Genomic DNA, 23961 nt, shown 5'->3' on the forward strand with positions numbered 1-23961 from the left:
CTCGGGTGTTTCCGGAGCCCGCGCGCCCCCGTCTTCGGCTGTTTCCGAGCGCGCGCCCGCGGGGGGGAGCAGTCGCCGTCGGCCGCGTCCGGCAGCGGTCCGAAGCGGCTTCGGGTGTTTCCGGCGGCTGTCGGCGGCCATGTTGGGAGCAGCGGCCTGGGAGCCGGGCGCCGAGCGGAGCCGCTGAGGGCCCCGGCGGAGCGCCGAGGGGATTGGGCGGCCTGGGCCGGCCGAGAGGAGGAGGCGGCGGCGGCGGCGGCGGCGGCACTACCAGCTGGGGCCCGGGCGGGGGCGGCCCGGAGCCCGCGCGGCCTAGCCCCACGGGCGCATCCCCGGCCTGGCGTGAGCGGCCCAGCCGGCCTCCCCGCGTCCCTCCCGGCCGGCCGTCCGTCCGTCCGTCCGTCGGGCCGGCCGCGCGCCGCCTCCCGCTCCTCCTCCGCCTTGCCCTCCCCTGAGGCGGCGGCGCCATGTCCAGCGCCCGGACCCCGCTGCCCACGCTCAACGAGAGGGACACGGAGCAGGTAAGGGAGCCGGGCGGCCTGCCATATCGATCAATCAATCAATCATCAATCAATCGTATTGATTGAGCGCTTACCGTGTGCAGAGCGCTGGACTAAGCGCCTGGGAAGCCCCTTCCTTCCTCTCCCCCTCGTCCCCCTCTCCATCCCCCCCATCTTACCTCATCATCGTCATCATCAATCGTATTGATTGAGCGCTTACTGTGTGCAGAGCACTGGACTAAGCGCTTGGGAAGTCCAAGCTGGCAACATACAGAGACAGTCCCTACCCAGCAGTGGGCTTACAGTCTAGAAGGGGGAGACAGACAACAAAACCTCCTTCCCTTCCCCACAGCACCTGTATATATGTTTGTACATATTTATTACTCTATTTTACTTGTCCATATCTATTCTATTTATTCTATTTTGTTAGTATGTTTGGTTTTGTTCTCTGTCTCCCCCTTTTAGACTGTGAGCCCACCGTTGGGTAGGGACCGTCTCTATATATTGCCAATTTGGACTTCCCAAGCGCTTAGTCCAGTGCTCTGCACACAGAAAGCGCTCAAGAAATACGATTGATTGATTGATTCTAGGCTGTGAGCCCGCTGTTGGGTAGGGACCGTCTCTAGATGTTGCCAACTTGTACTTCCCAAGCGCTTAGTACAGTGCTCTGCACACAGTGAGCGCTCAATCAGTAGGATTGATTGATTCTAGCCTGTGAGCCCGCTGTTGGGTAGGGACCGTCTCTAGATGTTTTCAACTTGTCCTTCCCAAGCGCTTAGTACAGTGCTCTGCACACAGTAAGCGCTCAATCAATACGATTGATTGATTCTAGGCTGTGAGCCCGCTGTTGGGTAGGGACTGTCTCTAGATGTTGCCAACTTGTCCTTCCCAAGCGCTTAGTACAGTGCTCTGCACACAGTAAGCGCTCAATCAATACGATTGATTGATTCTAGGCTGTGAGCCCACTGTTGGTATGTTGCCAACTTGTACTTCCCAAGCGCTTAGTCCAGTGCTCTGCACACAGTAAGCGCTCAATCAATACGATGGATTGATTGATTCTAGACTGTGAGCCCACTGTTGGGTAGGGACCGTCTCTAGATGTTGCCAACTTGTACTTCCCAAGCGCTTAGTCCAGTGTTCTGCACACAGTAAGCGCTCAATCAATACGATGGATTGATTGATTCTAGACTGTGAGCCCGCTGTTGGGTAGGGACTGTCTCTAGATGTTGCCAACTTGTACTTCCCAAGCGCCTAGTACAGTGCTCTGCACACAGTAAGCGTCCACTAAATACGATTGATTGATTCAGTCGTACTTAGTGAGCGCTTACTGTGTGCAGGGCACTGTACTGAGCGCTTGGGAAGTACAGGTCGGCAACATTGTGAGCCCACTGTTGGGTAGGGACCGTCTCTAGATGTTGCCAACTGGTCCTTCCCAAGCGCTTAGTCCAGGGCTCTGCACACAGTAAGCGCTCAATAAATACGATTGAATGAATATAGAAGAAGCAGCGTGGCTCAGTGGAAAGAGCCCGGGCTTTGGAGTCAGAGGTCGGGGGTTCAAATCCCAGCCCCGCCAACTGTCAGCTGTGTGACTTTGAGGCAAGTCACTTCACTTCTGTGGGCCTCAGTGACCTCATCTGTAAAATGGGGGTAAAAACTGTAAGCCCTCTGTGGGATTAACCTGATCACCTTGTAACCTCCCCAGCGCCTAGAACAGTGCTTTGCACATAGTAAGCGCTTAACAAATGCCATCATTATTATTATTATTATTCTCTGTGCCTGTTACCTCATCTGTAAAATGGGGATAAAAACTGTGAGCCCTCTGTGGGATAACCTGATCACCTTGTAACCTCCCCAGTGCTTAGAACAGTGCTTGGCACATCGTAAGCGCTTAAATGCCATCATCATTATTATTATTATTCTCTGTGCCTCAGTTACTTCATCTGTAAAATGGGGATAAAGACTGTAAGCCCTCTGTGGGGCAACCTGATCACCTTGTAACCTCCCCAGCGCTTAGAACGGTGCTTTGCACATAGTAAGCATTTAGCAAACGCCATCATTATTGTTATTATTATTATTATAATATAGAGATGGTCCCTACCCAACCCTTCTGGGATCGCCGCGAGAGGCGAGGACCGGAGCCGAGGAGGCAAGTGGGTCATTTATTCAGTCAGTGGTATTTATTGAGCGCTTCCTGTGTGCAGAGTACTAAGCGCTTGGGAAGTACAATTCGGCAACAGACACGGCCCCTACCCAACAACGGGCTCACAGTCTAGAAGGGGGAGACAGACAACAAAACAAGACAAGTAGAATGGTCCGCCCCACAGCACTTGTGTATATTTGTACATATTTATTATTCTATTGTATTAATGATGTGTATATATCTATAACTTTATTTTGATGTTATTGTTTTGTTGTCTGTCTCCCCCTTCTAGACTGTGAGTTCGTTGTTGGGTAGGGACCGTCTCTGTTGCCAAATTGCACTTTCCATCATCATCATCAATCGTATTTATTGAGCGCTTACTATGTGCAGAGCACTGTACTAAGCGCTTGGGAAGTATAAATTGGCAACATATAGAGACAGTCCCTACCCAACAGTGGGCTCAGTGTTGTGCACACAGCAAGCGCTCAATCAGTCCTCCTTCCCCCCCATTCATTCAATCCTACTGGGAGCTCACCTCCTCCAGGAGGCCTTCCCAGACTAAGCCCCCTTTTTCCTCTCTTTCTCCCCATCCCCCCCGCCCCACCTCCTTCCTCTCCCCACAACACCTGTATATATATTTGTACAGATTTATTACTGTATTGTACATATTTACTATTTATTTTGCTAATGATGTGCCTATAGCTTTAATTCTATTTGTTCTGATGGTATTGACACCTGTCTACTTATTTTATTTTGTCGTCTGTCTCCTTCTAGACTGTGAGCCGTTGTTGGGTAAGGGACCGTCGTCTCCAGATGTTGCCGACTTGTACTTCTCAAGCGCTTAGTCCAGTGTTCTGCACACAGGAAGCGCTCAATAAATACGATTGAATGAATTAATGAATCGTATTTGAGCGCTTCCTGTGTGCAGGGCACTGGACTAAGCGCTTGGGAAGTACCAGTCGGCAACAAGCGTTTAGTACAGTGCTCTGTACACAGTAAGCGCTCAATAAATACTAGTGAATGAATGTAGAGACGGTCCCTACCCAATAACTGGCTCACAGTCCAGAAGGGGACTCTGCGCTCACCTCTCAGGCGCTTAGCCCAGTGCTTTGCACCCACTAAGCGCCCCATAAGGATGGAATGAGTGAACCCCGGCCTCTTCCCCCACCTCTTTCCCTCCCCGCTTCTTCATAAATTCATTCAGTCCTATTTATTGAGCGCTTCCTGTGTGCAGAGCACTGGACTAAGCGCTGGGGAAGTACAAGTCGGCAACATCTAGAGACGGGCCCTCCCCAGCGTCTGGAAGGGTCGCCTTCTTGCATTCTTCCCCGATTTCCCCTTTTTTAAATCTCCGCCTTTCCCAAGCCCCCCTCTTTGGCTAGCCCCCTGCCTGCCGACTCCCGTTCTCAGCGCTTAGAACAGCGCTTGGCACATATGTTGACGACTTGTGCACAGTACAGCACTTCACACACGGTAAGCGCTCAATAAATACGATTGAATGACTAGCAGGCGCTTAACAGATGCTGTTTTTATTATTATAATCAGGAAGGAGGTCTTTCTTTCCCCTCCCCAATATCACCTTTGAGGTTTTTCAATTGCCCTTTGAATCCCTGGCTTATATTTCGCCTGGATATCATTTTCCTGCACTCTGCATGCCATCATCCTTTACCCCCTTTATCTCTTCTTCTCTTCCCTCCCCCCACCAAATTCAGCACCTCCCTCCTGCATATCACTTGCCAAAGCCGCCCTCATCACCTTCCCATTTCATTCGCCCACTCCTTGCTCATTACCCTTCTGTTTCTCTCCAGTATCACCCTTTTCCCCCCCCCCAGCCCTCATTTCATATCATTTTATCGCTCTTGCCCTTTACCTCCTGCTTTATGAGTCCCCACTGTTCCCCCTCTCGTCATTTTTCTGCACGTTCCCCTCAGTTCTTCCTCCCCACTGCTACTCTGTGTTTTCCTCCTGCTCCCTGGCCTGTTGTCATTTTACGTTCTGCTCTTCCATCCCCTTCTCTCAGTGGAAAGAGCACGGGCTTGGGAGCCAGAGGTCATGGGTTCTAATCCCGGCCCTGCCACTTGTCAGCTGTGTGACTTTGGGCAAGTCACTTCACTTCTCTGGGCCTCAGTTACCTCATCTGTCAAATGGGGATGAAGACTGTGAGCCCCCCGTGGGACAACCTGATCACCTTGTATCACCCCCAGCGCTTAGAACAGTGCTTGGCACATAGTAAGCGCTTAACAAATGCCATCATTATTATTATTATTATTACATATAGGAATACCCTACCTTCTTCCTGCTTCTGCGTGACACCTCGTCAAGTCATCTTTTGAGCCCCCGGGTATTGATCACTCTCCTTTTCTTGGTGGCAACCTGTTCCATACGACATCAGCCTCCCCAGGCTGCCCTTCCAGCCATGCCACCCTGCCTTCATCATCAATCGTATTTATTGAGCGCTTACTATGTGCAGAGCACTGTACTAAGCGCTTGGGAAGTACAAATTGGCAACATTCCCTCGTGCCTTATTCCCTCGTGTTGCCCCACCTGGCAGGATCCTGCTGCTCTTCATTCATCCCTATTTCCCTACCCCCATTTTCAGGCCTTAGTTTGTAGCTCATTAGCTTCCCACTGCTGTCACCTTCTTACCTCACATTTTGCCCTCAGGGTTCTTCTCTGTAATCCTGCTCTTCCCTGCATGGGTATCACCCTCCCAAGTGATCTCTTATCAGCTCTGGAGTGTCTGCATCACTCACACCTCAGGCCTGACCATCACAGGTTTCCTTTGTCTTCTAAAATATCCTTTTCCTTGTCACCTCACTGGGGGATGTGACAGGCCCTACTTGTGCATCTCTCCCTCTCTGGGTATCATTCATCCCCAATATCCCCAACATCCCCAACCACCACCACTTCTGATTTCATGAAGATCTGAGGGAGCCCTCCTTGAGGGAACCTTTGGCTCCCGTACCCCTCTCAGCGGCGAACTGGCAAGCAGAAAGGGATCTGTCTTCTCTGGGTACATCATATGGCTTCCTTCCATCTTGTTGAAAATAATAATAATAAAGGTATTTGTTAAGCGCTTACTATATGCCAAGTGCCGTTCTAAGCGCTGGAGTGGATACAGGGTTATCAGGTTGTCCCACATAGGGTTCACAGTCTTAACCCCCATTTTACAGATAAAGTAACCGAGGCACAGAGAAGTGAAGTGGCTTTCCCAAAGTCACACAGCTGACAAGTAGCGGAGCCGGGATTAGAACCCACGACCTTTGATTCCCAAACCCATACTCTTTTCACTTAGCCACGCTGACCTCCCTAGTTCTACTTATGTCCTTCCTTCTCCCTCTCATCCCCAAACCTTTCCTTGATTACCCTTCCTTCTGTTTTACCCACATGCTGCTTTCAGGCGAACGCCCACCTTTTCTCAGGGAGAAATCCTGCTTAGTCATTTGTTTCCCTTATTTAAGATATTCCTTTTCTTCTTTCCTAGTTTTGTTCTTGGTGTTGCATTCCCCCTTTATATATTTTCTTCCCCCCGCTCCCTCCCCAACTTTGTTTGCACTTAGTATCTCCCATAGGTGTTTTAGGCAAATGCTTAGCTCCGTGGCAATCGACAACATTTTTTCCTTGGAGGGATTGCTTGCTTCTTGGTGAAAAGGTGCAAGTTGAGCCGGGTATGGGTTGAATTCTGGAGTCTGGTAGTTGGTTCAGCCTGGAGCTTTGGTCTCAGACATGGGAAGAGCTCTCTTTTTTTTTTCTACCCATTACACTCGTCTCATTCCCAATATACCTTTCCCCCCATCACCCTCCGCCTCCATTCATCCTTCTCTGTCAACCCTCCCACCTTTACCCTAGCAAAGACACCCTTCATTTGGAGCAAACTTTCCCAGTCTACTGATTTTCGGGTTTTGGGAGTCATAAGTTGGAAGTCAGAGGTGTTTAGAGAGTGGAGTGAAAACCTGCCCTTCCAGAGAGGCCCTGGGCATCTCTCGGGAGTCCCTTTTGGATGTCGTTGCCTCAGGGGGAGCGGGATACCCAAAGTACTGAGAATAAGTGCTCTAGGTTGAACACTGTACTTGTTGAGGAGGTTTGGTGAGTTCCTTTTGCTGTCCGGAGTAGGTTCGTCACGGGTTGGCCAGGGTGTAAATCGAGAGAGAAATACCGCTGCCATTTTGTTTCCTAGTTTTGGCCCGGCCGAAGCCTGATGAGGGCTTACCCTCTGGGCATTTGGGAGTCTAACTTGCCCCCACCTGTGGATCCCTCGCCTGGACCCTTCAATTCATTGCCGCGATGTCTGTTTGCCACTGCAGCGTCACTTCCCTTTTTGGGCAGGGATCCTCTAGGGTGCCCAGGCATACCCACGACACTGACATAGAAATTCACCAGCTCCCCGCAATTTCCCATCTCAGGAGAAGGAACTGACGCTGGGCAGCGGCCAGCCAATCCTCGAAGGCACCTGTTACCGGAAGCCAAATAAAGAGCTTCTTGTAGGGTTGCCCGGGGTGGGGGAAGCAGTGTTCTTCCGAGTGGACGCTTATCCCTGAGAGAGGGATTATGTGGTACCCGTTGGCATCCCTTTAGAGAAGGTCCCAGGGGCTGCCGGAAGACCAAGGCCCCATCTTGGACTACCATTTCTCCATCTGGAGGCCCGGCGCTCCTTGGCTGGAGAAATGAGCAGGCTGCCTCTCCTCGCTTTGTGTTGTAACATGATCAGGCAAAGGGAATTGGAAGGGGAGACCCTCTGTATTAAAGGCTCCCCGCCTCCTTGTAGAGATTGAAACTGCCTCAACCATTTCTGCAGAAATAGGTAAACAAACTTGAGTGGCTCTTTCTTTTTTTTCCTCTCTCTCTTCTCCTTTCTTTTTGAAATGCGGTTGATGTTGAAGCTGTTTCCAGGAGCTCTTTGATCACGTCTGCATTAAAAAAAAAAAAACCCACACACAACGCCGAAGCATAAAAATAAACCTCGTGTTGCAGGGAGCTTGCCTGTTTGCTGTTGAGTCTGGACTGGGAACGCATCAGATCAGAGGAGTCGGACTTTATCTCTTGGGCGATTTGGTGACACCCGATCCTGGAAGATTTCCCGTCCAATCTGCACGGCCACAGACCCGGCCCCCCCTGCTTTCCCACTCCCCATTTGCCTACGGGGGTTGCTTGGGATTAGAGCTCGTTAAGTGGGGAGCTGGGGGAGGGGTTCAGGCTGTGGCGGTTCGTCCTCCCAAGCTGAGCTTTCCATCTTTTGATTCCCTTTCAAATGGGTCTGCTGGATGGAAGCTTGGCAGGTATGAAAGCAATCAACAAGATGACAGGCTGCCTTCCAGCCGGTGGAGACAGTCAAAGGAAGGTGCGTGATGGGACATGGCTCTGAACTCCGTGACTGCCAGTGGCTAGGGCTCGCACTAAAACGGAGGGGCCCTTAGCCGTAAACCCGGTTTCCTCTAAGGTTAGATGGGCCCGGGAGGGATTATGGAAGACCAGGTGACTGACTGATGGATCGCTAACCCGGGCCTCTCCTGCAGTCAACTGACCGATGGCATTTATCGAGCGCTTACTGCGTGCGGGGCACTGTACTCAGCGATTGAGGGAGGGTGGTACAACAGAGTTGCTAGGCACGATCCCTGTCCACATGGAGGTCTGCCTGCCGAGTAGCGAAGGAGTTGTGTTGGGTCTTCCAGGGCATTGGTAGGATCGCTTCTTTCCCGTGGTCCTTCTCCAGGAAAAGTTTCAGAAAGTCCCAGGGAAAGGATCAGACCCAGCCCAGGAGATGGATGAGCCCCTCCAAAAGTCAACCCCCTGAGCAGGCTGCAGAAAGCGGGGAGCGCTGGTTGTCTTTCAGGCTTTGGTTTTGGGGTTGCTTTTCACTTAAGCTTAGGTTTTCGACCGTGGTGGTTTTGGAGGGTTTTCCAGCCCGTCGGCACTGACTTAGTTGATACTTGATTCTCCGTCACTCCTTCCCGACCGTTCGGATAGCTGCCGGTTGCACTTCCTGTTCCGTACTGTCCTTTGAGGTTCTGTCCCGGAGCGCAGCCGTGTTCTCAGGGCACCACTTCCTGCTTGGGGGTGTGAGGAGAGTGTTGAAGTGAATGTCACATCGTGGTTTCTAATTTCACACTTGACTTTGAAAGGCAAAGAACTGAAGCTAAGGAATATTAGGGAGTCAAAACATTTGAGTCCCTGAGCGTCAGATGGGTCAAAAGGGACCCGAAATTCTCGTCTGTTCTTCCCGTCCTCGAGCAGGTAAATGACGAGGGGTCCTGTCCTACCTTTGGCTGGCGTGGGCGGGAGGGGAGCAGCCAGTACCAGGTCCGGGCCCGGCTCGCCTTAGGAAGCCAGTCTCGGGGCAAGATGGGTGATTTGGCCAGAGGTTGTTTGTGGTAGGGGTTGGGAAGAGAACGGAGCTCCGAAACACACAATGCAACGTACGTTCTGCAGGTCGGATGGGGTCGGGAGAAATCCTCTGAGCGGGTGGTTCTCCAGAGAGTCGAGAGCCGTCCCCGACCGGGTTATTTCCCCCTTGGATGGGATGACCCAAACGTCAAAGGACAGCTGACCGGGACTAGGTTGGGTCTCCGGTAGCGTTCTTTTTGCCTGCCAGGGGCTAGTCATATGGCTGGCATTTTTGCTTTCCCAGGAGTTTTCTCTCTTGCGTATGCATTATGTCTACGAGAATGAATATTTTATGCCCATAGCGCAGCCGAGCTCTGGGCTCTCCGGCCCATTACTGACAGGTTGAGAGGAGGGGGGGGACCTTTGGCCTGTTGATGGAGCGTCTCCGCCAAATGGACTCCCCCAGCAGGGCCTCCACCACCCGCTAATGGAGGGGAACGGAGACGCCCGGCAACCTCGGGGTCCTCCTTTGGCTTTGGCTCGTTGAAAGGTTCGGACAGGCCCCGTTCTTCCCCCCCACCGAATCTGGTGAGGTCTGGGCAGCCGGACCCGGCCTTCACCCACGGGAGCAACCCCCTCGGCTTCGTTTCGCCCTGCCCGCGCGATGGTGCCGAACAGAATCTCCGTGCCGGAGGCCGCGTGGGAAGGGTTGGATTCAGTTGTGTGTGTGATGCCTCTTCAGTGCTTTCCACTTTGAGAACCCAATAGGCTCTCGGGGGTCGGGGAGGAAACTGATTAAACTTGCCAAAATGATAGACTGATCGCGTTTAGCCCCACGGCTTCTCCATCTCTTTATGGGAGGCTTCGAACCTACCCGTTTTCACCGGGCCTGTGGGAGACAGGGAAGAGTCGCGTCCCTTCCTCTCCCCCTCATCCCTCTCTCCATCCCCCCCCATCTTACCTCCTTCCCTTCCCCACAGCACCTGTATATATGTATATATGTTTGTACATATTTGCTACTCTATTTTACTTGTACATATCTATTCTATTTATTTTATTTTGTTAGTATGTTTGGTTTTGTTCTCTGTCTCCCCCTTTTAGACTGTGAGCCCACTGTTGGGTAGGGACTGTCTCCATATGTTGCCAACCTGTACTTCCCAAGCGCTTAGTACAGTGCCCTGCACACAGTAAGCGCTCAATAAATACGATTGATGATGATGATGATGATGATAATCTGAGGCCCAGGGGCCTGAATCGTCCAGCAGACCTGACGGAGGTCCGGTCAACAGCTGGGCTTCCCTTCACGGCCCAAGCCCCCTGGACTTTGGTCCCCGCATCTAGGAAAGAACCAAGGAGTCCTGCCTCCCCGCACCCTCTCTTGCCCTCCAATCCGGCTCCTCTCTTCAGAGTATAAATAGACTAGATCCCTTTATCTGCATGTCTATTTTGGTCTTGGTGTTGGAAGTTTCTCAAGCCTCTCAAAGGAGCTTTCTCCAGAGGGGGGTCTGTCCTAAAGTCGGCCCTCATTTTAAGAATCGTTCTCTCCCCAACCCTTGTATTCCTCCCATTCATGTTAGAAATTTCTCGACGGGCACAAACAACTGCGCCTTCCTCCCGTGTCCCAACTGATTTTAGCCCTGAAAAATCACTCTCCAGGTCGGGGGCCGGACATTGGCGGGAAAGTGAATCCCAGAGGGAGAATGGAGCGGGAGTGTTAGCCGAGAGGTTGCCTTTCTCTTTTTACACAAGGGAGGCAGAGAGGGACTGGGGGCTTCTTTGCCAAACCAGTTGAGCTGGTTTCAGCTGCGGCCTAGGGAAGCCTGGAACACAAAAGTCTCTTTCCACCGGGGCCAGGCTCACTGAGGCGTGAGCCCTCACGATCAGAAAGACTTCAGCAAACAAACGCCCAACGCCTAGAATGGAGATTCGAGCTTGGCCTTCTAGCTCTTGGGAGTGAACCCGCTTTTCCATACCTCGGGTAGCCCTTTCTTTCCTGCGGACCTCTCCCACCCCCGCGGGAGCTCAGAACCCAACCCCTCGCCTTGCCCCTAAATTATTCGCCCCAATTCACAGGCCCAGTGGGAGAATTCAGGTAAGTGGAGAGGAGGGAAGGGGGGAGTCTGAGTGGGGGGAAGCCGGGGTTGGGGGGCCGGGGCTGGCACGAAAGGTTCCCCGGGCACCTCGATTCCCGGCTCTTTTTGCCGCCGTATCTGACTCAGCAAAATCAGGTCTGGCCCGAGACCTCTCTCATTTTATTCAGAGCTATTGCGGCGACGTGTTCGAGCCTGCTGTGAAAAGACGCGAATGCTTTTTGGTCTCAGGAAACCAGGCGGGTGTTCTGGAAATAGAAGCAGGTGGAATCCTCCACTCCCCCAAAACAGGGTCGTCCCCAATGGAGGGCTTGAGCATCCCCATCTCCAGCCCCCCCACCATTGTACGTGGGGCCCTGAGGACCTCCCCTCGACCACACCTGGAGTCCCCATTGCTGGAGCAAGTGGGACCCTGGGCTGTGGGAAGGTTGTTCCAGGATTTTAAGCCCAACTGATGTGTGCTGCTAATGTGGCTGGATTGTTTTCCCAGGCTGGCTGCGCAATGGAGGGAGCCCTCTCTGAGCCCGGCGTCATTAGCGAGGAGAGCTGCATGTGAGCAGAACCCTCTGCTTGAGTCACCCAGGGCGTCAGGGGACAGACCGCTCCCCCTGCCATCAGAGCGACTCTTTAATTACAGCTTCCCTTGAGCGCCTTCCCGCCAGGTTTTTGTTTGCCAACTGATATCCTGTGCGCGGCGCCGGCCCCTGTTTCCTCCACGCCTCGAACCGGACGTTCTGCTGTCTTTCTCCCTCTCCAGTGAACCACCCCCCCTCCTCCCGCCAGCGGGACACACATGCCCATTCGTTCCCTCCGCTGGCCACGTGTTTCCCTCCCATCTGCCGGAGCGATTTTACCTTATGAGCCCCGGAGCTTTGGCTCTTGTGAGGATTATTCATCCCGTGTCATGGAGGGGAAGTGAGGGATGGAGTATTGGGGTGGGACCAGCCCTGGGGGGCCCTGGGACAAGTTTCTGCATTGGGCCTCTCTCCACCCCTGTGGTGACATCACTGGCAATATGGCGCAGGGGAAGGAAGAGCGGTGTGTTAACTCTCCTTTATCTATCAATCAATCAATGGTATTTACTGATCACTTACTGTGTGCAGAGCACCGTACTACGGGTTTGGGAGCATACAGTTCAGCAGAGTCGGTAGACATGCTCCCTGCCCACAGGGAGCTTACGGTCTAGAGGTCCAGAAGCAGCGTGGCTCAGTGGAAAGAGCACGGGCATTGGAGTCAGAGGTCATGGGTTCAAATCCCAACTCCGCCAATTGTCAGCTGTGTGACTTTGGGCAAGTCACTCAACTTCTCTGGGCCTCAGTTCCCTCATCTGTAAAATGGGGATGAAGACTGTGAGCCCTCTGTGGGACGGCCCGATTACCTTGTATCCCCCCCCGGCGCCTAGAACAGTGCTTTGCACATAGTAAGCGCTTAACAAATGCCATCATTATTATTATTAATACAGAATAGTGGAGTGGTGTGGGCCAGCACCCCAACAACCTTAGCAGAATTGAGAAGCGGTGAGGCCTAGTGATTAAAGCATAGGCCTCCGAGTCAGAGGACTTGGGTTCTAATCCTGGCTCCGCCACTTGTCAGCCATGTGACTCTGGGCTGTGCCTGTTACCTCATCTGTAAAATGTGGGACATGGATTGGGTCCAACCTGATTATCTTGTCTCTGCCCCAGACTGGTGTTTAACAAATACCAATAAAAAAAAAAATTGGGGAGCAGATCTCAGGTCTTCAGACTTTAGTTCAGCTTCTTGGAATGGTCATTATGTACGTATGCACGTATTTGTAATTTATTTATATTAATGTCTGCCTTCCCCTCTAGACTGTAAGGTCACTGTGGGCAGGGAATGTGTCTGTTTTTCTGATATATTGTACTCTCCCAAGCACTTAGTACAGTGTTTTGCCCACAATAAGTGCTCAAATACAGTTGAATGAATGACTGAAAAGATTGAGTACTAGCCATGATTCTTTCTCCCCTGAGTCATCAGGCTGGGTTTCCCAGTTAACTGGTGCAGGGGAAATTAGCCGGTAATGTCTCTGGAGTCCGACAAGGGACTGTTTTTATTCCCAGGCTGGTGGGGGGGTGGGGATGACCCGTCCCATTGCCTTCCTGTTCCTCTGGCTGAGTAGGTGGGTTTGCTGAGCATTTCCTTCCCCTATCCCTCGTTTGTTCTGTAGCCGCTCCTGTTGGCTGGGAGTTACCTGAAAGGCCACTTGCAAATGCCCGGCCCCGCGACCTCGGTCATCTGCAGGAGGAGGAGGAGAGAAAACTGTGGCCGGAGAGGCTGTACAAGGCTCAAGAGGCCTTGTTGGTCTCAGAGCACGGGCCTGGGGTGTGTTAAGCATCCCTGAGCTTGTTTTTTCTTTCTTTTCTTTCTTCTCTCTCTCTGTTTCTCTCTCTGCCCTTCCCCCCGCAACTCCCGTAGATTCTCCTTCTCAAGAGATCTGTCCTGGTGCTAGCCGGGATGCATAGGAAAAGAATGCGGTATTTGTTGCCCACCACCCCTTCTGGTCCTTGTCCTTTGTCACTTCAGCAGGGCCACCTCCTCTCAGAGATAGCAGTGGGCACCTGGCCCGAGGACCTTGGGTCTCGCAGGGAGGCACGTAAGGTAGGCCTGTGTTTTCAGAGCCGATTTCCTCATGAAATAGAAAATGCATTAATGGCAGGGGTCCCGACTACCAACTCCCAAGCGCTCAAGGCATTGCCCTGCACATGGAAAGCACTCGGTAAATAGCACTGCCTGATTGATTGAGTGGTGTCTCTTACTATCAATCAATTCATTCGTATGTGGAGCGTATACTGTGTGAAGAGCACTCTAAAAAAAATTGTGGTATTAAGCGCTTTACTATGTGCCAAACACTGTACTAAGCGCTGAGGTGGATATAAGCAGATTGTTTATCTGTCCCATGTGGGGCTCTCAGTCTCAATCCCCATTTTACAAATGAGGGACCTGAGGCACAGGGAAGGGAAGTGACTTGTTCAAGGTCACACAGCAGACAAGTGGGGAAGACAGGATTAGAACCCATGACCTCCTGATTCCCAGGCTCATGCCGTATCCACAACGCCATGCTTGTTTTGTTTTGTCGTCTGTCTCCCCCTTCTAGACTGTGAGCCCGTTGTTGGGTAGGGCCCGTCTCTATGTGTTGCCAACTTGTACTTCCCAAGTGCTTAGTACAGTGCTCTGCACACGGTGAGTGCTCAATAAATACGATTGAATGAATGAATGAATGAAATACTGAGTGCTTGGGAGAGGACAATGTAACAGATGTTAGACATGTTCCCTACCCAAAAGGAGCTTAGTCTGAAAGGGGAGTCTTGTCTTAGGCTGTCGAGTCATCTCCGACCCATAGCGACGCCATGGACACATCTTTCCCAGAACGCCCCGACTCCATGTGCAGTTGTTCTGGTAGTGAATCCATACCATTTTTCAGACATTAAAATGATGTCGGTGGTTTACAGACATTAAAATAAATCACAGCTGTGCACATAAATGTTTTGGGGTTGAGGGTGGGGTGAATAGAGGGTACAAATCCCAATGCACAGATGATGCAGAAGTTAGAGGGAGTAGGGGAGATGAGGGCCTTGTCAGGGGAGGCCCCTCGGAGGACATGTGATTTTAATAAGGTTTTGAAGGTGGGGACAGTGAATGGGGAGGGAATTCCAGGCCAGAGGCAGGATGTTGGTGAGGGGTCAACGGCAAGAGTGATAAGATTGAGTAATAAGTAATAATAATAATAAGTAATGAGTAATAAGTAATAAGCAGATATTGTTGTAAGCGCTGAGAAATCGTCATGACTGAACTCCTTAAAATCAGCCTATTTCCTGAGAGCTTGCGTAAATCTGTAAAAAGTCAGCTATTTACTGAGCGCGCCTAAATCCGTAAGATCCTCCTGTTCGCTGACCGCTTTTGGAAATCTGTCAAATCGTCCTATTTACTGAGCGCTCTCATAAATGTTTTGTTGTCTGTCTCCCCCTTCTAGACTGTGAGCCCGTTGTTGGGTAGGGACTGTCCCTAGATGTTGCCGACTTGTACTTCCCAAGCGCTTAGTACAGTGCTCTGCACACAGTAAGCGCTCAATAAATGCGATTGAATGAATGAATTGAGGTACAGTGAGTAGGTTGTCGTCAGAGGGGCCAAGTTTACTACTGGGTTGTAGGAAATCAGCGAGGTAAGATAGGGGACAAGGTGATCAGATGCTTTAAAGCTACTGGTAAGGGATTTCTGTTTGATGTGGAGGTAGATGGACAATGACAGAGCCCTTGAAGAGCTTAGAGTTGAATGATCTGAGGATTGTTCTGCCCACTCCCAACCTGCTCTTTCTTGCTCTTTTCTCTGGTCCTCGGTACCTGACCTAAAACCAGAAGGAGGGGGCATTTCTATGTTTCCCACTTTGAAACTATGAGCAAAAGACAGATTCTTTGTATATTCAGAATGCACTTGACCGCTTTTCATTCATTCATTCATTCAGTTGTAATAATAATGATGGCATTTATTAAGCACTCACTCTGTGCAAAGCACTGTTCTAAGCACTGGGGAGGTTACAAGGTGATCAGGTTGTCCCACGGGGGGCTCACAGTCTTAATCCCCACTTTACAGGTGAAGTAACTGAGGCACAGAGAAGTTAAGTGACTTGCCCAAAGTCACACAGCTGACAATTGGTGGAGCCGGGGTTTGTATTTATTGAGTGCTTACTGTGTGCAGAGCACTGTACTAAGCACTTGGAAAGTACAGTTCAGCAATAGAGGCAGTCTCTCAGTCCCTGCCCATACTGGGCTTACAGTCTCATGTTGTCAAATTTTTGGCTTTTAGAGCCTCTGCTAACTCCTGACCTTTGTTTTCTCCCCTTAGACTGTGGGTGGCATGAGGGACAGGGACCATCATTAATTTCCAGTGTGTGTTTGCTCCCAATGCTTAATACAGTGCGCTGCACACAGTAATCTCTCAATAAATACTGTCACTACTACTTAGAACAGTGCTTTGCACACAGTAAGCGCTTAATAAATGTCATTGTTATTATTACTACTATGGCCTAGAGCAATACTTCCTTGGTTAGGAGGAACTAATTAGTAGTACTCTTCCTCCTCCTGCTACTAACAGTAATAATAGACATGATGTTAAATTGTGACAAACAGCATGGCTTACTGGGTAGAGCACGAACCTGGGCATCAGCAGGACCTAGGTTCTAATGATGATGATGATGGCATTTGTTAAGCGCTTACTATGTGCAAAGCACTGTTCTAAGTGCTGGGCAGGTTACAAGGTGATTAGGTTGTCCCACGGGGGGGCTCGCACTCTTAATCCCCATTTTACAGATGAGGTAACTGAGGCCCAGAGAAGTTAAGTGACTTGCCCAAAGTTACACAGCTGACAATTGGCTGAGCCGGGATTTGAACCCATGACCTCCGACTCCAAAGCCCATGCTTTTTCCACTGAGCCATGCTGCTTCTCTAATAATAACAACGGCATTTGTTAAGTGCTTACTATGTGCAAAGCACTGCTTTAAGCGCTGAGGTAAATACAAGGTGATCAGGTTGTCCCACGTGGGGCTCACAGTCTTAATCCCCATTTTCCAGATGAGGTAACTGAGGCCCAGAGAAGTTAAGTGACTTGCCCAAGGTCACCTAGCTGACAATTGGCAGAGCCGGGGATTTGAACCCATGACCTCTGACTCCCAAGCCCGGGCTCTTTCCACTGAGCCACACCGCTTCTCTAATCCCAACTCTGTCGCATGCCTGCTGTGTGACTTTGGGCAAGTCACTTCTCTGAGCCTCGGTTACCTCATCTGTAAAATAGGGATTAAGAGTGTGAGCCCCATGTGGGACTGTGTCCAACCTGGTTAATTTATATCTACCTCAGTGCTTAGAACAGTGTGTGGCACATATGTGCTTAACAAGTACCGTATAATAATAATAATAGTTATTATCATTTTGAAAGTGCGTGGTGTGCGCCAAGCAATGGGGTAGGTACCACATAATCAGGTTGGACGCAATCCCTCTTGCACATGGGGCTTCCTAGTCTGAGAGGGAGGGAGGATGAGCGTTCCGTTCCCATTTTACAGATGAGAAAACTGAGGCCCAGAGATGTGAAGTGGGGAGGCCCGACATCTCCCAGTTGGCAAGGGGTGGAGCCGGGATTAGAACTTGCGCCAGTCCTGTGACCCCTGGGCCCAGGCTGTTCTCTCTAGGCCCTGCTGCTAGAATAATAATAATAATAATAGTAGTATGTTTGGTTTTGTTCTCTGTCTCCCCCTTTTAGACTGTGAGCCCACTGTTGGGTAGGGACTGTCTTTAGATGTTGCCAACTTGTACTTCCCAAGCGCTTAGTACAGTGCTCTGTACACAGTAAGCGCTCAATAAATACGATTGATGATGATGAATAATAGTAGTGCACATTTACTGTGTGCCAGGCACCGTACTAAGCACTGGGGTGGATAGAAGCAAATCGGGTTGGACACAGTCCTTGTCTCACGGGGGGCTCACAGTCTCCAACCTCATTTTACATATGAGGAAAATGAGGCACAGAGAAGTGAAGTGATTTGCCCAGGGCCACCCAGCAGACAAGTGGCGGAGCCAGGATTAGAACCTGTGACCTTCTGATTCCCAGGCCCGTGCTCTATCCACTAGGCCATGCCGCTTCTAAGCACACTAGCGCTTCCCTCTTAGTGCCTTCTCCCTCCTAAACCACTAATGGCAGAGCGGCGAGGTCTCCCGGATTGCTCAACCTCAGGTTCTCGTTTCTGGGAATTGCCTGTAATAATAATAATAATAATAATAATGGCAATGGCATTTATTAAGCACTTACTATGTGCAAAGCACTGCTCTAAGCGCCGGGGGGGCTACAAGGTGATCAGGTTGTCCCACGGGGGGCTCACAGTCTTTATCTCCATTTTACAGATGAGGTAACTGAGGCCCAGAGAAGTGAAGCGACTTGCCCAAAGTCACACAGCTGACAATTGGCGGAGCTGGGATTTGAACCCATGACCTCTGGGCTTTTTCCACTGAGCCACATTTTGACCCCACCCGTGGGGGAAACTGTCAACGACGGGACAGTCAGATTGGGGCAGCACACCCGGTTTTCTTCAGTACCCTTCAGGAAAGAACACGGGCCTTTGAGTCAGAGGCCCTGGATTCTAATCCCGGCTCTGTCACGTACCTCCTGTGTGACCTCGGGCAAAGTTGCTTCACTTCTCTGTGCCTCAGTTCTCTCATCTGCAGAATGGGGGTTCAAACCTGGTCTCTCTCCTACTTAGATCATGAGTCCAATCAATCATCAGTCGTATTTATTGAGCGCTTACTGTGTGCAGAGCACTGTACTAAGCACTTGAGAAGTACAAGTTGGCAACATATACAGTCCCTACCCAACAGAGGGCTCACAGTCTAAAAGGGGGGGACAGAGAAGAAAACCAAACATACTAACAAAATAAAATAAATAGAATAGATATGTACAGGTAAAATAAATAGAGTAATAAATATGTACAAACATATATACATATATACAGGTGGGACCTGGTTATTTTGCACCTACCCCAGTATTTAGTACAATGCTTGACACATAGTGCTTTAACAAATCCCGCAATTATTACTACTACAGTGGTTGCTGACTTGTACTTCCCAAGCGCTTAGTACAGTGCTCTGCACACAGTAAGCACTCAATAAATGCGATTGAATGAATGAAGTGGTTGGCACATAGTAAATGTTTTTAAAAATACCACAATTATGATGATTATGATTACCCTGACGGGCCATGATGTATCATTTCTAATAACCGGAGCGTTGAGCCCCTCTTGCCAGGCCATGAGTCACCCTCTTGTGCTCTCATCCGATAAAAAGCCCCCTTTCTCCTTCTCTCCGGAAAATCGCAGAATTCCCGGGGAACAGATCCCAGCCCCGGGGCCGCTTCTGGGGCGGAAGAGTTGGGAAGTTTGGGGTAAGCAGGGATGACACCTCCAATTCCCTACTGACGCGCAGCAGGCTCTTCTCCCGCCTGTCCGGCGCAGTCATCATCATCATCAATCGTATTTATTGAGCGCTTACTGTGTGCAGAGCACTGCACTAAGCGCTTGGGAAGTACAAGTTGGCAACATCTAGAGACAGTCCCTACCCAACAGTGGGCTCACAGTCTAAAAGGGGGAGACAGAGAACAAAACCAAGCATACTAACAAAATAAAATAAATAGAATAGATATGTCCAACCCATCTCTTGAGGGAGGCCACTTGATGGTTTGGGACAGTGCTGTATTGTAGGCGAGACCTTGGGCCCTTTGTCCCGGAGCTGGAGCCGGGGTTGATTTCTCAGCACGACGGCATAATGAACCTTTGTTCCACACTCTCCCAGCTCCTCCGGCCCCACGGCTTTCACAGCGTGCTCTAGGAAGGCGGTTGGGACTTACCTGGTTACCTACACCACTCCTATCTTGGGAAGATCCGCCACCATCAAACACCTCATTGGCCTTGCGCTGGGATTGTTTTTCAAGCCTTTAGGTGGGTCTTTATGTCCCCACTGACTCAACTCCCCTTAGTAGGACATTGTCTTTTTTTTTTTTAAGGACAATTGTCAAGTGCTTATTATAGTGCTGGTTTAAATACGGGATCATCAGGTTGGACACAGTCCCTGTCCCACATGGGTCTCCCGATCGTAATCCCCAATTTGCAGCTGTGGTAACTGAGACACAGAAAATAATAATAATGATAATAATGATATTCAGCGCATTTTTGAGTGCTGGGGCGAATACAAGCAGATCGGGTTGGACACAGGACAGGGACTCACAGTCTCAGTCCCCATTTTGCAGATGAGGTCACGGAGGCACAGAGAAGGGAGGTGACTTGCCCAGGGTCACACAGCAGACAAGTGGGGGAGCTGGGAGTCGAACATCATCCTTGTGTTCCGGACTGGGCCTGGGCAGGTTGGGCTCCTGAGCTCTTAATGTAGTGTGCCCGCGAGCAGTGTGGCTCAGTGGAAAGAGCCCGGGCTTGGGAGTCAGAGGTCATGGGTTCAAATCCCGGCTCTCCGCCGCTTGTCAGCTGTGTGACTTTGGGCGAGTCACTTAATAATAATAATAATAATGGCATTTATTAAGCGCTTACTATGTGCAAAGCACTGTTCTGAGCGCTGGGGAGGTTACAAGGTGATCAGGTTGTCCCACGGGGGGCTCACGGTCTTAATCCCCATTTTACAGATGAGGTAACTGAGGCATAGAGAAGTTAAGTGACTTGCCCAAAGTCACACAGCTGACAACTGGTGGAGTCGGGATTTGAACCCATGACCTCTGACTCCAAAGCCCAGGCTCTTTCCACTGAGCCACGCTCTGTGCCTCAGTTCCCTCATCTGTAAAATGGGGATTAAGGTTGTGAGCCCCACATGGAACAACCTAATCATCTTGTATCCTCCCCAGGGCTTAGAACAGTGCTTGGCCCATAGTAAGCGCTTAACAAATACCCAAATTATTATTATTACTACCGATCATGCTCTGCTCGCCTCGTAAAAGGGAGCCTAAGCTGCACCTTTGCTAGTCTCTAGCCTAGTTTAAAAACTAAGCTATTTCCGAAGAGGTTCCCAGTTCTTCCTTTGTTTGAGGTTCGCTTATACTCCTTCTCTTCAATTCCACAATGTCCCCGACTTTATAAAGTACCTTATCAGGGACATCAGTGACGGGCCTTGTCATTAACCCAACGATCAGTCTATCAGTGGTATTTATCCAAGTCCACAAATTGTCTTCCAAAGCACTGCCTCTGTAGCCGTCTTGGAGTGTGCCGTCACAGTTCCCAGCCTCTTTACTCATTCATTTATTCAGCAGTATTTATTGAGTGCTCACTGTGTGCAGAGCACTGTACTAAGCGCTCGGGAGAGTACAGTATAACAACAGACACAGTCCCTGGCCACAGTGAGCTTACAGTCTCGTGGGGAGACAGACAGTAATATAAATAAATGACAAGTATGTACATAAGCGCTGTGGGGGCGAGGGGTGAATAAAGGGAGCAAGTCAGGGTGACACAGAAGGGAGTGGAAGGAAAGGAAAGGAGGGCTTAGTCAGGGAAGGCCTCTTGGAGGAAACATGCCTTGTGGCAGTTGGCCTGCGGGACTTGAGCGTGAAAATCAATCAGTTACATTTATTGAGGGTTTTATTGTCTACTTATTATTTATTATCCACTTATTTACTTACTGTCCTCTTCAGGGTGTGAGAACTTTATCTCCACTTTCAGTGGTTTCCTTTTTGAAAGTGGGGGAGAGGCAGGGGGAGGGACTAGGTGACCTTTTCATTTATTCATTCAGTCATACTTATTGAGTGCCAACTGTTTGCAAAGCACTGTATTAAGCAGTTGCGAGAGTACAATATAACAACAGAGATACATTCCTGCCCACAGCGAGCTCACAGTCTAGAAGGGAAGGCAGACATTAATATAAATAAATAAATTGCAGGTATATTTGCACGTGTGTGTGTGTGTGCTGTGGGGATGGGAGGGAGGATGAATGAAGGAGCAAGTAAGAGCAGCGAAGGAGGGAGTGGGAGAAGAGAGGAGGGCTTAGGGAAGGTTTCTTGGAGGAGATGGGCCTTCAATAAGGCTTTGAAGTGGGGGAGAGCAATTATCTGTCTAATATGAGTAGGGAGGGCGTTCCAGGCCAGAGGTATGATGTGGGCGAGAGGTCGGCGGTGAGAAAGACGAGATCAAGGTACAGCGAGAAGGTTACCATTAGAAGAACGAAGTGTGCGGGCTAGGTTGGAGTAAGAGAGTAACGAGCTGAAGTAGGAGAGGGCAAAGTGATTAAGTGCTTTAAAGCCAATGGTGAGTTTTTGTTTGATACGGAGGTGGATGGGCAACCATGGAGTTTCTTGAGGATTGGGGAAACATGGTCTCAACGTTTTTGAAGAAAAATGATTCGGGCAGCAGAATGGAGTATGGACTGGAGTGAGGAGAGACAGGAGGCAGGGAGGTCAGCAAGGAGATTGGTACAATAATCAAGGCAGGATAGGATAAGTGCTTGCATTAATGTGGTGGTAGTTTAGATGGAGAGGAAGGAGTGGATTTTGGGGATCCCTTCTAGCCCTTAGACTCTGCTCTTGGGCAGGTGGGCCTGATATTCCTTTAGAAGATAGGCCTCTCTCCAGAGAACTTCTGGTATCATTTATTCATTCATTCAGACGTATTTATTCAGCACTTACTGTGTGCAGAGCACTGTACTAAGCACTTGGGAAGTCCAAGTTGGCAACATATAGAGACGGTCCCTACCCAACAACGGGCTCACAGTCTAGAAGGGGGAGACAGACAACAAAACAAAACATATTAACAGAATAAAACAAATAGAATAGTAAATAAATTCCTGTCATTGAACCTAGTAGGGCCTTGCCTTCCCTAGTGTCCACCCTGTCCTGATTAGGAAATGAAAACGGAAAGCCCACCTCCTACTCCTTGTAAATGCCAAAGGAGTAGTGGTTCTGTGTTGCAAGTTTTTTTTTGTTTTATGACATTTGTTAAGCGCTTACTATGTGCAAAGCACTGTTCTAAGCACTGGGGGGGTACAAGGTGATCAGGTTGTCCCACATGGGGCTCACAGTCTTAATCCCCATTTTACAGATGAGGTAACTGAGGCTCCAAGAAGTTAAGCGACTTGCCCAAGGTCACACAGCAGACGTGGTGGAGCCGGGATTTGAACCCATGACCTCTGACTCCAAAGCCTGTGCTCTTTCCACTAAGCCACGCTGCTTCTCTAGCAGCCCTGGAAGTTCTCAAGACAATTCCAGGTTGGCAGCCTGATGGCCCGGCGTCCTGATGGTGAAACACTGTTTTAACGGGATGAATTCATACTTTCTCCATCCCTCTGGGAGACTGATGCCTAACAGTCAATCAGTAGTATTTATTGAGCGCTGGCTCTACACAGGACACTGTTTAAAGTGCTTGGGAAAGTTCATGCAACAGTACAACAACCCAAGCACCCTAATAATAATAATGGTAATAACTGTAGAATTTATTAAGTGCTTACTGTGTGCCAAGCATTATACTAAACGCAGGGGTAGATAGAAGATAATCAGGTGTCACATGCAACTCACAGAGCAGCATTGGATCTCCAGTTTGCAGATGAACGAACTGAGGTCCGGAGAAGCGAAAAGACTTGCCCAAGGTCACACAACAGACGAGGCAGAGTCAGGATTAGAACTCAGGTCCTCCGACTCCCAGGCCCGGCCTCCTTCCCCAAAGCCATGCAGCTTCTCAACCGTGATCTGGTCCGAACCTGGCACGTTCCTCCCACTTCCTATCTGATCTTGGAGGTTCTTCCAGTTACCACTCTGTAAATCTTGTTTTATCAGCCAGTTGGGAGCGTGAGCCCCACATGGACAGGAATTGTTTCTTGGGCTAAGCTTTCCCAAGTGCTTCATTTAAGGCACTGCACCCATTAGGGGTTCAATAAATACCGCCATCCTACTAAAGGGTCGGTTTCTTGGCCGGAGAACCCTTTTTCCTCTCAGATTTCCAGCCTAGCCCAGGCTTCGGACTGCGAAGAAGGAGATGATGACCCATCTCTTTGAGTTGGCTTTTAGTCATCTTTGCAGGAGTGAGACCCAGAGGAGCCCTGGTCGTAGGCCCCTTCCCCATTTCTTTCCGGGCTGAGGGTGGTGGGTCCTTCGCCCAAGCGGCCGAGTACAGTAGCAGGACAGCCGGGAGATAACGCCGCAGTCGCTTAGTACAGTGCTCTGCACACAGTAAACGCTCAATAAATACGATTGATTGATTGATTCTGCAAACATCCACTCACATGTATTTTTGGCCCACAGCAAGCCAGAAATCTCTCCCCGTCCTCCCCCCACTCCCCATCCCTCCCACCTTACCTCCTTCCCCTCCCCACAGCACCTGTATATATGTATATGTTTGTAAGTATTTATTACTCTATTTTATTTGTACACATTTATT

At 50.1% G+C, this 23961-nt stretch overlaps 1 protein-coding gene across 7 annotated transcripts in view; it reads left to right on the forward strand.

Annotated features, from left to right (window-relative positions):
- The first annotated feature begins 401 nt into the window (after positions 1 to 401).
- MARK2 (microtubule affinity regulating kinase 2) overlaps positions 402 to 23961 on the forward strand; it is an 86178-nt gene continuing 62618 nt past the window's right edge. For all 7 annotated transcript variants that reach the window (XM_038764100.1, XM_038764102.1, XM_038764103.1 and 4 more), the window contains exon 1: positions 402 to 521. In XM_038764100.1, coding sequence (XP_038620028.1) covers positions 468 to 521 — 54 coding nt within the window. In that variant the 5' untranslated portion in view covers positions 402 to 467. The remainder of the gene's footprint in view (positions 522 to 23961) is intronic.

Source organism: Tachyglossus aculeatus, chromosome 22 (genome assembly GCF_015852505.1).
Source record: "Tachyglossus aculeatus isolate mTacAcu1 chromosome 22, mTacAcu1.pri, whole genome shotgun sequence".
Classification (NCBI taxonomy): Eukaryota; Metazoa; Chordata; class Mammalia; order Monotremata; family Tachyglossidae; genus Tachyglossus; species Tachyglossus aculeatus.